This window comes from Eptatretus burgeri, chromosome 7 (assembly GCF_056783735.1).
Source record: "Eptatretus burgeri isolate ZD-2024b chromosome 7, Ebu_testis_v1, whole genome shotgun sequence".
Classification (NCBI taxonomy): Eukaryota; Metazoa; Chordata; class Myxini; order Myxiniformes; family Myxinidae; genus Eptatretus; species Eptatretus burgeri.
In genome coordinates, this window is record NC_140967.1 from 89,474,086 (window position 1) to 89,490,267 (window position 16,182).

General features: G+C 47.9%; 1 protein-coding gene across 3 annotated transcripts in view; it reads left to right on the forward strand.

Annotated features, from left to right (window-relative positions):
- NAGPA (N-acetylglucosamine-1-phosphodiester alpha-N-acetylglucosaminidase) overlaps positions 1-16,182 on the forward strand; it is a 54,110-nt gene that overhangs the window by 35,070 nt on the left and 2,858 nt on the right. For 2 of the 3 annotated variants that reach the window (XM_085890384.1, XM_085890383.1), the window contains exons 6-7: positions 6,460-6,588; positions 9,076-9,278. In XM_085890384.1, coding sequence (XP_085746510.1) covers positions 6,460-6,588; positions 9,076-9,278 — 332 coding nt within the window. The remainder of the gene's footprint in view (positions 1-6,459; positions 6,589-9,075; positions 9,279-16,182) is intronic. The other variant, XM_085890385.1, reaches the window with a different exon arrangement.

The following is a 16,182-nucleotide window of genomic DNA, read 5'->3' on the forward strand; positions in this document are numbered from 1 at the left end:
TGAAAGCCCCGGGGTAGTTCAAAAGTTAAATGGATAGGGTAGATAGGAAGTGTACCCCTCCGCACCATCCATTCCTTTGCTCTCGTTTTGGGCCGCTGGACCCACTCTGGGGAGATCGCTGAAATCTGAGGAGGCCATCCTGAGGTTTGAGTTGGGCCTCGACACAGGACGCTAGGTCTCCCTCATTCCCCAAAAGGAAGGGAACGTAGGGGTTGGGAGTAGGCTTGGAGACGATAGGTCAGCCGAACAAGGACGATAAAGGGGGTTAGGAGACGAGTTATAGAGGGGGAAGTAAAAATAAAAACCAAAAAATAAGTTGGAGCAAAATTGGTTTTTACAAATTAAGGGGGTGGGTATGGACAGAGACTGGCAAAGGTGATAGGTTGGGAGGGAGACAGTAGGTAGGTCCAAGCCTGCCTTCCGAGTGGCCAGCACCACCGCACTCCCTCCACTGAAAGGCAAAGGCTGGCCAACTTCATTGGCTGGCTGTGTTTGCGACAAGGCCTGTGCCGGCCATTTCATCTGCCGGCTGTGTTTGCGACAAGGCCTGTGCTGGCCATTTCATCTGCCGGCTGTGTTTGCGACAAGGCCTGTGCCGGCCATTTCATCTGCCGGCTGCGTTTGCTACAGCAGCCCTGTTTTGCCATGCCTTGCCTGCCCACCTTTGCCATCCATGCCTACTGCCCATGTCCACCAGCCCCGTTCTGTTTTGCATTTCCCCCCTCCCCCCCTTTTTGTTCAATGCCATGTGCGCTAGGATCACCGCGCAAATTTGCAGGGACTGCCCTGATGGCAGCTGCAACACGGGTCTGCACCAGCGGCCCGTGCATCGTTCATTGCGTGTGTCACTTAAGCTGACACGGAGACTGCATTTGCGCAGCTCGTGCGTCGTTGTGTTAGCTGCGTCCATTTCCGAGGAGGAGGTCATGGACTGCGCGTGAGCAGCCGGCCACGTTCCTTATCACCTGCGTTGCATGAGCCAGAGACTGCGTGCGAGCAGCCTGGCTCCCTGCTAACTTTTTCTCTTTGCAGAGTCCATCGATCCTGGGCCATGGTTTAGTGTAAAATTATAAGGTTAAGTTGTGTATTGTATATGAGTGCGCCCCCGGCATGTATGTCTTAGCGCCGGCATTTTATTTAAGTCGTCCGTATGAGTGGGTTTGTTAAGTTAGTTACTCAGCCCGTAGGTTATTTATTTTGGGGACACTAATACCATGAATGTCGCACTCAGGGATCCGAAGATAAACTGTATTAGGAGAGAACTTTCACATGATGGCACACGAAAATTCGGCGACTCGGGACGAGTCTGTAAAAAGGGGAGGGGATAGTGTTACGGCTGTGGAAATTCGCAGACCACCATAAAGGACCTTAGATCAGTTATGACGATAAGTATATGTGAAGTTAGATTTCCCCACTGTTGTTTAGAGGGCATTTCCGTATTCACAGGGCTGCGATCCTTTGAGTTAGCCATTTTTCTTTTCTCTATCGTTATTTTGGACCAATCATCCCCCAACAACCAAATCGCCACCACCAACATCATTCCCAAACAACTACAACTCAACCACCACCACCTTCGCCTCTTTACCTCCACAACTCCACCCCGCAAACATCGCTTCACCGCCATTCTCAAACGACGCCTGGCAGCAACCAAATCGCCACCACCAACACCCATCCCAAACCACCACAGCAAACTCCCACCACCTCCGCCTTTCTACCACACGTCGTCCACGGGTTGTGAATGGGTTCCTTTCGCCTCAAAGCGGATCAGGAATGATTCACGCCCACTTTGCATCCATCCAATGGCTGAGTATCAGGTGTTGTGCCCCGCCTCCGAACCCGCTGTGATCCACAAATTTGCATATACGCTCCTCCCTCGTCCTATATAAGCGCGAGCACAACGCAGCTCGCGGCAGTCAAGTGGGAGCAGTGGAGTGGCAGCAGCAGTCACGGGGTGGTCAAGTCTGGAGAGTGGCAGTCAAGTCGAGGGCAATCAAGCGGCAGTCAAGTCGGGTCTGGAGTCTGTGGAGTGGCAGTCTGGAGGGGTCGGAGAACCGGACGGAGCACGAAGAGGCAGATGGCTGCAGTGTCGGTGGGGCAGAGTCTGGAGACTGAGCTCGAAGCAGACGGGGGCCGAACGCTGGAGAGAGCTCACCGGCCACGCCAGGGCACGAAGCCAGGCGCAGCTACGCTGACATTGCGGCTTGCCCGCCATCGCGCCACGAGAGCGCGGGTAAGACCCTTCGGTCTCGTGGACCTGGCCGCTCATCCAGGTTCCACAGACCTGTCCGCCACCCTTGCCTTTGAGGGTGGCTTTTTCCTTTGCTTTTGTGTAAGTGCATGTGTTGGCGCCGTCTTGTAAAGTAGACCTGTGTAAGTGACTGTGCATGTACATTCTCATTGCTCGTATTCGGTTGTAACTCTGCCTTTGCTTGCCTTTCATTGCTTTCACCGTGTGCGTGCATGATTTACTGTATGGCTGTAAATACGTGCCTTGTCTGAGTGTGCAATAAATGTGCTTGTTAAACTGTTCCCCGTTTCGTTGCGTCCTTTCCCTTGTTTGAAAGTTCCATCTTGCTTCACGGAAGGAATTGGTAGAAGGGTGTAAGCACCCGGTAAATAATCACGTCCGTCGGGGCCGGCGATAACACCGCTCTGTTATCACTGAAGCACGGAACGGACCGCTTAAGCGGTTCGTGTCCTAGGCTGGCCAGCGACGAGGTACGATCGCCCCGTTAACTACCCGCGCAGGTACTTGGGGAGGTCAAGTTTGGCGAACAACCCTATCCTGCGCGGGTGGCCAATTGGCACGATTGTGGTGGGGTCGAAAGACCCACCCATGACTAGCTCCTGGCGGTAGCTCCAAGGAGGCTCACGACTGAATTGTCCGTTCCGGTGGGCAACGCGGTCGCAATTTGAGTTACGTGGCCGATCGCACGCCCGGCGGACCGAAATTCATAACAATATAGATGACGAATAAGACAGGGCCCACAACACTGCATTGGGGAACTCCATCCTCCACTGGGAGAGGGGAGGAGAGGGTTCCAATGATTGGAACACATTTACTGCATGAGTGGAGGGCATCCAGAATGTAGGCAGCCTTCTATGCCACAGACAGAGCTAGGCAAGCAAACCAGAATGCCAGACTGTCGAATGTCCAAGATATGTCCAGGGAGACAGTCCTCACCTCTTGTTTGAGAATGACGTATCTATCCAACCATTGCTGAGAGCGGATCAGAAGCATGTCCATAGCTTATTGACAAGGTTGGAATCCAAACTAAAAATGTGTGAGACATGTTCAGTGTGTGTGAACATTGTGAGCTGAGTAATTATATGGCTACGGGTCAGGAGAATATGGAGTGGGTGGAAGAATCTCCACATCCCATTTCTGCAGCAAGGACCACACGTTGCCAAGGCGAGGCTACATATTTAGAGTCGCGGTTCAGCCCAAGAAAATTAGGTCGACCCCAACTGGAGGTAGAACCAGCTAAAAAACTGGTATCATTTTATTCCTCTGGATGTCTAGTTTTCAGAAAATAATGATGTAGTTGCAGCAACTGTGTACAACATGCCAAGTTAACCCCTTGTGCACATCCATGAAAAATTGCCATTTTCAATTATCACCACATACATTGAAATGAGCCAAGTTAAATTCAACCAAAAGTTCTTTATTTTAATTTTTTTTTGTGTAAGAGACCAGACAACACATTCAACGGGGTTTGGAGCTAATCCAAGGGTTGGAGAGTAAAAAAAACTGAAAAGTTTGTGACTTTTGGTCGCGTCGGACAAATCGTCCCAAATCCTACCCCTAACAGATGATGTTTCAGTGTCAGACCAACTTCTATTCCTTTTCCTGCATACCCCAGTGATGCAAAACTGACATTGAGAGAGGCAAAATTGATACAGTGTGGCATGTTACCCCTGGTTTGCGACAGTGCCTAAAATTGGCACCTGTGTCTACGTGTCGCTCTCATTTTCATCCTGTCCTGCTGGTGTGTTATTTTGATTTTGACACTGTGCATGAACAGGCATCAATACAATCAAGTCCAGCAAGCTGACAATGACACTTCCTTCCATTGGAGCAGTCCTTATCTTTGCAGTACAAGTGAGTGAGGTTTCGCACCTCGACTGGAGCCGGTGGCTTTGAGAACATGGTCTGTGTGATGCCTCCATCATCACAAGCACTCCAGCCATGACCAACTGGTTGAGCTCCTCCTGGTTCGCAATATGACTGTTACACCAGATCCTAAACTGGTACTTAGCACGCAGGACATGCTGTTTGAACGCATCTTCCGTGGGCGGAAGCATTGAAGCTGCTTTGTCCGTCGACGACGTCATTAGGAAGCGCATCTCATCTAGAGTTTGGACATCTTTTCCCTTCTTTCCGTACAGCAACAATGCAAACACCTGTGAAACGTTCCCATCATTCTCATGAAAGGTTGTCAAATCTGCGAGACTGCCGACTCCAAACTTGTCAAAAACATTGACAGTCTTCTTGCCGATCCTGTTCATTGAACACATCGTATCACATCCTGTCAAAGCTTGAGCAGCAGGGAGGCTACCACAAACTGTCAGACCAAGTTGGTCCACAATTTCATGAACTGGGATGTACCGCTCCTTGCCAGAATGTCCAGCATACATGAATACTTGGTCAGTTAGCTGTCCTCTGCTTTGGTAGTACACGAGAAGGACTAGGAAATCGGTATCATCACAGCGGATAATTAGGCGACCATTGCCCTGGGAGAGACTGCACACATGGAGAATCATCCTCGTGTCTGCTTCCTTTTGGTTGGAGTAGAGGCTCTCCAAGTATGTCATGCCTGTTGAGATCACAGCCTTCACAAGTTTTCTATCAGTAAATCCCCTTGCCAAAATGATACATTTATCATGTGGGATGTACTCCTCTGCATGATCTACAATGTATTCACTGATGTAATTGGCAAGACATGCCTTGTTGCTGTCTATTACACCAAATAAATTAAAATAAAGAACTTTGGTTGAATTTAACTTGGCTCATTTCAATGTATGTGACGATAATTGAAAATGGAAATTTTTCATGGATGTCCGCAATGAAGGGGTTAACTTGGCATGTTGTACACAGTTGCTGCAAATACAACATCATTTTCTGAAAACTAGACATCCAGAGGAATAAAATGATACCAGTTTTAGCTGGTTCTACCTCCGGTTGGGGTATCTCCTAAAATAGAGGCCTTTTTCAGTCTAGGCCGCTACTCTACTTGTCGCAGAGGAAAAAAAAAAATCGCACCACCTCAGCAATTCGGGTCTCTTCTGAGATGGTGCTCGGTGCATTCCTTTTCTTGCGGTACCTTTGCAATAACACTCCTCATTTTGTCTTATCTTAGGGGCACAAGGTGATTGTGGGAGAGGAATGCAAAGTTGCAAAATGTCCTGGCTCCAAATCACAAAATGCCTATATACAAAATATTCATTTACACAGTTTTGCAACATGGAATGTGATCATTTAAATCTAAAAACATTTAACATAATTATAAAAACAACTTTCATGCTACGTATTCCCAACTTAAAAGTCTTAACAATTGAATTTGCATTTCAGCCTCATCTGTTTCTTACACTTTAACAAATGAAATGTTTTCAAATTAAATAATAATTGAACAGGCAAACAAATCTTACGGGTACGGTTCACCAGAGGACCTGGGTTCGATTCCCTGGCTGGGTACGTAATTTTTCCCACGTGTGCATATAAATATTTGTTTGCCTGTTCAATTATAATTGTATTACTACGCCCTCCGTGGTGAATAATAGCGGTCATGGGATTGTCCCCCACTGGGGGGAAGACCCTCTTGTTGACAGGCTGTCACTGCTCCTATGGTTGGCACTGTGCATCCTGGAAGCAGCGGCAGAAAGAGTTGCAATTCGATATGTGGAAGAATTGCATGCTCAGCTAGTGTGTCACCCAGATAGCTCAGATGGCAGAGCGCCGGTACAGTTCACCAGATAAGAGGACCTGGGTTCGATTTTCCCCGTCTGGGTGTGTAATTTTTTTCCCACATATACATATAGTTTTCATATTGATCTTTTTTTTATTTTTTTTTTTGGAACGTGAATTATTTTGTCAAACGAAATTTATTTGGTTGAGTTTTGGCCAAGTCATGTCATAAATAAAGTGCATAAGTACTTACAATCACTTACACAGCAATTTAAGTATTCAAATATAACATTATGTAACAGGTACCGTATGCTTTCCATGTAGGCCATTTATCATTTGTTTGTGGGTTTTCATAAACCACACGGAACAAAGAGTGTATGTGGGGTTAAGGTGAGTCAGATTTGGATAGGTATTTGTAACTCGTATAAATTTATTTGAGTAATCCTTGCTGCATCAAAACTATTTGAGGGATTTGTACCCCTTTGTGTAATGGCCAAATTACCCCCCCCCCCCCAGCTGAACAAAGTGTAAACTTTTTCTCTGTTTCCATTCAGGATGAACCTTTGGGAGTTAGCTGATTTTCTTGTAAGACAAGGAGTAATCAATGCCATCAACCTTGATGGTGGTGGCTCAGCAACCTTTGTTGTTAATGGCACACTTGTGAGCTACCCATCAGATGCCTGGTAGGATATTCTAATACATGTGCATGTATTTGAACTTCAAAATATAATTTTTGAGTGTGACACTTGCTGTATTTAACCTTCATTAACACCCATTGCACTTTGTGGACACAACCTTACCAAAAGGCATGGGACACAATTTATTGACTGCATAACAAGCATTAGTTTGTTGTCATGTGATATACTGTCGGGCCTCCCCGTGCCTGAATCGCAGGATGGACCCTTCTCCCAAATAAAGCTCAATTTGGTCAGTGAATCTCCTTTTGGCATATTCAGTGATGATCAAAACGTATGAAAAAATTACTACTGGATAAAAAGTATAAAAAAAACGAAGTAAATATTACAAAATAGGCAAAAGTTTATTTACTTATTTTTTTTAACCTCCGCCACCAAAGGTGGATGGAGGTTATGCTTTCACCCCTGTTTCTCTGTTTGTGAATAGGATATCTCAAACAGTTGTGGTTGGATTCGGTTGCAATTTGGTGGAGAGGTTGGGTGTGTGACGAGGATGAAATTATTAGATTTTGGTGGTGATCCGGATACTATAATTTTTTTTTTAAGCGATTCTTCATCGTTGATGGATAGGGCCAAACATGATATATAGCATGATATCTGAAAAAAAAAGTGGCCAAGTTGAGGCGAAAGTATGTGGATGAGTTGGTCAGATGACAAGAACAAGTCTATTCCAATTTAGTTCAGGTCTGGATCCAGATCCGGATTATGAGTGGGATACAAAACGTGAACTGTTCAGCCTTGCCAATGTATGTGCTCTACGGAGTGCCGTTCTATTCATATCTGTGGTGATCATATGTATACATTATACAGGGTTTGTTTTGGAAGGAGTCATAAACTATTGGTTTTATTCTGATGTACCTGGGACACAATGATTTGAAGGAAGGACACTGGTTAGAGAGTTCAGCCTTGAGATTTGCAAGACGTGCGTTTTCTGCCATGCTTCAGAATGGACCACACTTGGCGCGAGCCTTACAGAATTAACTAAAGTTTCCCTCGGTCAGGTTAGCTTTGAGAGCAGGCTGCTTGACTGCAACTGTCTCTCCACAAGATTCAGTATACCAGGGCTGGGAGGATGCTGCATGCAGGGTTGGAAAAACCGATGAATGAGAAAAGCAGGCTTTTGTGAAATTATCCCCAGGTGGGATCAATATCAAGTGCTGTGGAGATGGTAGTCCAATCCTTTTCTGAGGGGGAGGATTGCAATCTTTCCCAGTTGGCCCATGTGAACAGCTATAACCTGAATCATTGAGGTTGTTCCATTAAAATAGTGAGAGATATATAGACTTGGCCAAGAAAGTGGTCAGAAGAGCCAAGAGGGACAGAAATAGAAAATGAGAGATTGAATGGAAAGATGATCATCACTCGCTCCCGGAGCGAGGATGTACCAGTTTCAGAAATCCTAGTTGGGAAATCTTTCAGATCGGGTCAGATCCACACAATTGCAGAATGCCTTTGCTGCAATGCCATAATCTGATTGTTGCAGAGTTAACACCCAGCCAGCTGGCATAGTAAGAGTTGGAATGGATGGTGACAAGTTCATCCTTTTTTGAGGAAATAGAGGTGTATAGACAATAGTTGTCATTATGTGGACTGCATAACCACACAAACACATGGTATATCCAGAGGGCTTGAAAGGGGTTATTGTCGGCATAATATTGTGAAGGTAATCCATTATTTCTTTATTTAATTTTAAAATATAGCATGGGTGGTAAAATATCATCAAAACTAAATAAATTTCACAATTTTATGTTTATTTACTTCATGAGTTGTACGTAATGTTCTCTTAAAATTTCCCTTGGTGTCAGTGCTCTGTATTTTGGGCTGATGCAGATCCCATCTGAACCGCATTTGTGCATCCATTCATTAACCTCCGCCATCAAAGATCGGAGGTTACTGTTTTCACCCCTTTCTGTTTGTTTGTTTGTTTGTGAACAGTATTACGGAAAAACTTCTCGACGGATTTCGACGAAACTTGGTGGGGGGGGAGGGGGTTAGGTATGGTCCAAGGATCATGCCATTAGATTTTGGACTTGGTCCCCCCCCCAAAAAAAAATTTAGAGAAAATTTTTTTTTGCATTTCTACATGTTTTAAGTGATTTCCAACCCCCCCAAAAAATTTAGAGAAAAAATTTTTTTTTTTTTGCATTTCTACATGTTTTAAGTGATTTCCAACCCCCCCCCCAAAAGAAATTGTTAGAGATAAAAAAAATTTGCAACTTTTTTTTCAACAAAATTTCGATTTCTTTCTTTTTTTTTGCATTTCTACATGTTTTAAGTGATTTAAACCCCCCCCCCCCACAAAAAAAGTTGGAGAAAAGAACTATAACTCTGTCAACACTGTTGACATCATATTTAATGAATAAGATACAAGGTTCACTTGAGTGACCCAGCAGTATTGGCGGTGGAGGTTTTACACTCTCCCGAGTGCTCCCCCTCTAGTTTTAAATTGGTGTCGGCCCACCACTTCCTTCCCAGTCCTCATGAGAACATGTGGCGCTGTGAGCGACCTGTATCCACCGTTTTGTGCGTCCGTGCTCCAGAGAGAGTTTGCCAACCACCCTGTCTTCATGGTCACTGTGTCAATGGTGTCTGCCATTGTGATGGCAACTGGGCAGGTATCGACTGCAACACCCCATCGTGCCTTGCGAACTGCAGTGGGCATGGTGTCTGCACTGCAGGTGAGATGCAATCAAAACGTTTTCTGGATGCTATTTAATGTGCAGACTAATTTATTAATTTGCAATCAAAGTGAGTGTTATGTACAGATAAAGACAGGAGAAGGTGGATGGAGGTTGTTTTTGACCCAGTCTATCTGTTTGTTTGTCTGTGAGCAGGATATCTCGGTCATGGGCAGATTGAGACGAAACTTTGTGGACAGCTTGGGTGTGAGTCACCAAAATCGAATCAGTTTGTCCGAGCTGGACACTCAAATTTTTTGATATGATTATTCACCACTTTGTGATTGGGCCAAAACAATAACTAGCACAATATCTTAAAAAGTTATGGACCGATTCAGATGAAACTTGGTGGACAGGTTGGGTATGTGACAAGAACAAGCCGATTATATTTTCGTTGAGGAATGCAGATCCGGCCGATCAGTGGCACACAAAACAAACTTCAACCTGGCGGAGGTATGTGCTCTTCTGAGTGCCGTTCTCGTTTCACTGCTGTTTATCTGTCTGTCTGTGAAAACGATATCTCAAAATGTGGATGGATTTGGACAAAACTTGGTGGACAGGTTGGATGTGTGACAAGGACGAATTGATTGGATTTTGGTGAAGATCCGAATCAAGATACGAGAATTTATTAAGTGATTCTTCACCATTGAGAGATATGGCCAAAAACTATAAATAACCACAATGTCTCAAAATGTTGTCGACAGATTTGGACGAAGTTTGATGGACAAGTTGGGTGTGTGAATGGGACGAATTGATTTGATTTTGGTGAAGGTCCAACATGCTTGTTTGTGCCATTACGCATCATTATGACGTGTGTGTGTGTGTGTGTGTGTGTGTGTGTGTGTGTGTGTGTGTGTGTGTGTGTGTGTGTGTGTGTGTGTGTGTGTGTGTGTGTGTGTAAATATTCCTTTTCACGTTCCACACCAATTCTTTATTTATTTTTCCTTCGGATAAAGACAGATATTTACATGACTAATTGCAGTTGTATTGGCTACTGATATTAAGCTTCCTGCTTACTTTACTCATTTAATATTTTTTTCAATGTCATTAAGGCTTTCCAATGGTGAATTTAAGTAATGGTCATGGTGTTTTGTAGAAAGTTCAATGAAGATACAGGAGCAGTCAGTGTTTGCATTACTAACTTCTGATAGCTGCCTGCCTTGTCATTGTTGAAGGCCACTGTGATCTGTTTTGAAACATTTTTCTCCACATTTCCCGTGTCGCAAAATGGTTCACATATCTGAGATAAATTTGCCATTGCAAACAAGTCCTGAACCACCTTTTTATAATCTCAGATTTGTTAATCGTAGATGCTATGGCAACATGGTTTACTGCATGGTCAGATCCTGGATGGATAATTCCATCCTAGTTTCCACCAAGCTGTCACAAACGCCTCTCGTCTCCACGTGGCACGCAACACAAATGCTCAAATCGGGACCAACACTAAAATGTGATCTTGTTGTACATTTCCTGGCCTGCACCCATTGGCTTGCCTTGTGCCAATGTGTTGTTGAAAGTTTTAATGGCTTTATGCATTAATAATTGTCAGCGGTAGAGTGTACGAGGTGCAGTGGAACACGAGAACCAAGCGTGCCAGCATCAACTCCGCCTTATTGCGCGACCGGAAGTACACTCCTGCCACCCCTCGCGGGCGAGGCATGATATACGAAAACTCAATCACGTGATACAGCACACTCCTCCCCTCGTAAAATGACAAGTCAAATGATGAAAAGACAATCATAACATGACCACCTGAAACCCATCAACACTCATAATCCTCCAAGTACCGCGGCCGCACCCTGACCCGCCTCGGACGGGCAGCGCCGCCAGACAGTCCAGTCTCAGACGCCTCCCGGCTCGGTCGAGGTGACACCCTCGCCGGACTCGCACCATCCGCAATAACAACCGCCCCCGGCCGACCAGCCTGCCCGACGTCCCCGGGTAGGACAGCATCAGTCGAAGACCCCCTGGGCGTCGGCACATCCGGGCCTGGCGACACGTCAGGCGCCGGCGACATTACAGGTGGGGGTCCCACATCGTTCGGCCCGGGGAGGTGTGGGGGGGGGGGTGACGCTGGACAGCGATCATGCATTTGGTCCACGTGCTGCTTCCACACATCCCCACCATCAGTCCGCACCATGCAATTCGCCGGCCCCAGTACCACAGAGACCACAGCCGGCACCCATTTGGAACCGTGGAAATAATCGCGCACCATTACCCGCTGTCCCACATCGAAGCCGCGCAGCCGCGTCGGACGCGACACCGCCCCACTCCCCGACCCTCCAGGTCGCAGTAAATCCAGTCTGGACCGCAATGCCCGTCCATAGAGACGAATGGCCGGAGAATCACCCGTGACAGGATGAATCGCGTTCCTGCAATGGAGCAAAAAGACATCAACCACCGTCTGCACAGGTGCAACCCCCCCCCCCCCCTGCGCAAAGCCCGTTTCAACAGCTTAACAAACGACTCAGCTTGCCCATTCGTCTCAGGATGATACGGTGAGGAGCTTAGATGTCGAATACCATTTTGGCGCATAAACTCATAAAATACACCCACGATGAACTGCGGACCATTATCAGAGACCAGGATCTCCGGTAACCCTTTATTAGCAAAGATCGTCCGCACTTTCTCTACTGCAATGTTTGCTGATGTATGCTGCATTACTACAACCTCCGGCCATTTAGAGAATGCATCGATTACAATCAAAAACATTTTGCCATTAACCGGCCCCGCAAAATCTACATGGACCCTCTGCCAGGCTCTGTCTGGGGCAGGCCATAGTCCCGAAGCTCGACGCGGGTTATCAGCATCTGTTTGGCACGTGGCACAATGCTTAACCAACTGCTCAATGTCTTTGTCCAACCCCGGCCACCACAACAGGTTACGAGCAAGACTCTTGGTCTTCACGACGCCAAGGTGACTGACATGCAGTTCTTCCAAACACCGCTGCCTGAACTTCGTTGGAATCACCGTCCTCATTCCCAACACAGTTGGACCAACGACAGCTCCGATGAGCGTGACGTGAAAGAGTGAAATGCCGGTGTCGAAGGCAGATCGCTCCAATTCCCCGTAGAAATCGCCTGGACGACACGGGCGAGCACCGGATCACGAGCCGATTCCACCGCGACCTGTCTGGCCGTGACCGGCCCGCTTTGGACCTGGCCCAGCGCGAACACATCGACCCGGTCAGCCAACTCAGACGCAGCTGGACCCTCCGCACACGGCAAGCGTGAGAGCCCGTCGCAGTTAGCATGCTTCAGTGCTTCGGAACTGAATATCATAATCGTAAGCACCAAGAAACAGACACCACCGCTGTATTCGCGCGGCCGCCACCACGGGCACCCCGCGTTTGGGTCTCAGGATGAATTGAAGCGGTTTGTGATCCGTCTGCAAAGTGAAATGCCCCCCCAGCAGGTATTGATGAAACCTCCGCACACCCCAGACGAGGCTGAGAGCCTCGCGCTCGATCTGGGCATATCCCCGCTCTGCTTCGGACAGGGTCCGGGATGCAAAACAAACAGGCCGCTCGGAACCATCGTCCATCCTGTGGGAGAGCACTGCCCCGATGTCATATGCAGAGCTGTCGCATGCCAATAGGAGCGGACGCGCAGGCTCGTAGTGCACGAGGACCGTATCCTCTGTGAGCAGCCGCTTGACGCGGTCGAACGACGCCTGGTGTGCAGGCCCCCAAGCCCAGCGCCCGTCCTTCCTGAGCAATCGTGTTAACGGCGCAAGTTGTGAGCTGAGCCCTCGCACGAATCTTTGGTAATACTGAGCCATACCATTGAACGAGCGCAGCTGCGTCTTGTCGCGAGGCGGTGGCATGTGTTGAATCGCTTCCACCTTCCGAGGACCTTTCAACAGCCCCTCCGGCGTGATGATGTGCCCGAGGTATTCCAAGCGCTGCTTGAAGAACGCGCACTTGTCCCTGTTCAAGCGCAGGCCACACGCTTCTAGCCTTGTCAGCATTTGGGCAATGTTCGCAAGGTGCTCGTCTGCCGTTTTCCCCGCAACGAGCACATCGTCCAGGTAGGTCTGAGCGGGCAGGCCAATGCAAACCTGATCCATGGCTTTCTGCCACAAAGCTGGGGCCGAAGCAATCCCAAAACAGAGTCGGGTATATCGATAGAGTCCTTGACACGTGTTGATTGTCAAAACCTCGCTACTCCCGGATCCATCGGCAGGTGAAAATATGCATCACGCAGGTCTAGCTTCGTGAAGTATTGACTCCCGCCAATCGCGCATACATTTTATCGATTGACAGCAGTGGATATTGCTCCACGCTGAGCCCCGGGTTAACCGTGGATTTGAAATCCCCGCACAATCGGACGTCTCCATTCCGTTTCAGCACCGTGACAACCGGGGTGGCCCAATCTGAGCATGACACCCGTTCGATCACTCCACAGGCCTCCAGCCTATCCAGTTCACTCTTGACCTTGTCCCGGAGGGCATACGGCACCGAACGTGGTTTACAAAACCGAGAAACCACCCCCTCCTTCAGGAAGAGTTTTGCCTCCATGCCCTTGAGTTTCCCAAGGTCGTCGCAAAACAAACCTTGATGTCTTTGAAGAATCTTCTCCAACTGATCCTCCCACCGGCTCGGCACGGATTGCACAAGGTGAACTGCGGCCCAGTCTAGCCTGATGCGGGCCAGCCAATCTCGGCCGAGGAGAGACGGTCCCCTCCCCCGCACGACTTACACCCGAAGCGTGGCGACCTGGCCTTGGTACCGCACAGACACGTCTGCCATCCCGACTGGCATTATCTTCTCGCGGGTGTACGTAAACAGCGTGAGGTTGGACCTGATAAGCTTCAGGCCATTGAGTCTACGCGTGGTCTGTTCGCCGATGATCGACACAGCCACTCCCGTATCGACCTGGAACGTGATCGGCGTTTTGTTCACTTCGACTTCCACAGTCATTGGGCGCGCCACTGCCGGGCCAATTGAAAACAGGCCCATCAACGGCCGCCGGTTCCGCCCTGGGTCGCCTCGCACATTGCCGTCCATGACCTTAACGGTGGCCGGCACCCCACGGCACACACGCTTCAGATGATCCACCTTGTGACAATTCAAACACACGGTGCCTTTATACGGGCACGCACGGCGCAGGTGTCGACCTCCGCATCCCGAACACGTCCGCGGGGTCAATTCGCCGCACGTGCGGCCGCACGGTGACGTCCGACCCGCATCGAAGGTCGAGCGTGCGTCCCCGGGTGCTCTCGACCCCGCGTGGCCGGTGATGGCTCGAACATCCCCGCCAGTCTGCTCGACCGCTGTAGCCGTGCTGACCGCCGAGTCGAATGTAATGGCTTCACCCTTCAGCCGTAGAACCGCTGAAACCATCTTCGCATCTTGTAAACCAGCGATAAAACGATCCCTGAGCCGCGTTGGACGCTCCCCCGCCGTGAACTTGCAGGCCACGGAAGAATGCTTAATCCGCGCCATGAAATCAGCGACGCGTTCCTCTGCCCCTTTTGAGAGGCGATCGAACTGGTATCGGGCGAGCTGTAATGACTTCTCCGGTGCCATGTGTGCTTTCATCTTCTCCACAATGTTCTGAAACGACAGCCCGTCATCACTGGGCTTGTCCGGCACCACCAAATCATGCAGTAGTCGATAATGCTCCGCCGAAAGCGAAGCGAGCAAGACCGACTTCTGTTTGCTCTCGTCGACCACATCATTCACGTGGAAATAGCATCCCAATTGTTCTGAAAACAATTCGAAGTCGTCTCCGACGAAAACGGGCACAGGTCCGTTTTCAACCATCCTCGTCGCCAACTGGAGTGTTCGAGGTGCAGTGGAACACGAGAAGCAAGCGTGCCAGCATCAAATCCGCCTTATTTCGCGACCGGAAGTACACTCCTGCCACCCCTAGCGGGCGAGGCATGATATACGAAAACCCAATCACGTGATACAGCACAAGCGGGAGATTCATTCTCCCTTGTGTCCAAGGCTCATGCAAGAGTTGGTAACTGTACTTGATTGTATTTCAAAGAAGATTCCTGTATTAGGTGACATTGATATAGTTTTACATGAATTAGAAAGACATCAGGAGAAAATAGACACACAAAGATGATGTTGGGTATTTGAACCGAACCTGAGACCCCCAGCATCCTGTGTTTATGCCAAACAGGCAAACCTGTTTGGTTTCCCATTTGAGAGCACAGCTCATGATACTGACTGCACAGCTCAGGACCCATACTAGGTCATGCAGTCGGTATACCACGCACAAGCTCAGACACGCTGGAAGGAATTGAACAAAAAAGGAAGGGGAAAATAAATAATCCCTTCAAATTAACTCCTTGATTGACATTATTTTTAAAATAATAAGAGTTCAAAAAGGCAACAATAAGTTTAAATTTAGGTGATTCCTAAACAGCCCAAATTTATGACTGACTTGCAATCAGCAGGAAAAAGGAAAACATTAAAATAATAAATGATACGAAGGCAAAACTTCAGAAATCTGCCAATTGGTCAACATCTGATGAGTCTACAGCAAGATATATGAAAGTATAATCGTTGTCGGAATAAAAAAGGTTTCTTTTGCAAAAAAAAAAAAAATAGCAAATGAGATTGTAGATGGACGAATGCTGTATTCTCGAGGCATAACAGCACGGGCAATGCAGCAAAGCTACGCTGAGAAGAGCTTGGATGGCTTGTCAGCCACCAGTTCGTAATACACTTGTGGATTTCACCAAAATTTTCAACAAATACAATCTATGCCACCAGTTCTTCACCTCTTTTAAAGGGCTGACAGGAGGGCCTAGCGGTAGATACGCATACTCACCTCTAAGTTGTTCAGCCTGGGTTTGAATCCTGACCCAGCTATAAACTGTCATCCCTGATTGGCGAACTATCTCCGGCACCACAAACAAATTACAAATTCCTGCTCTAACAAGCAGA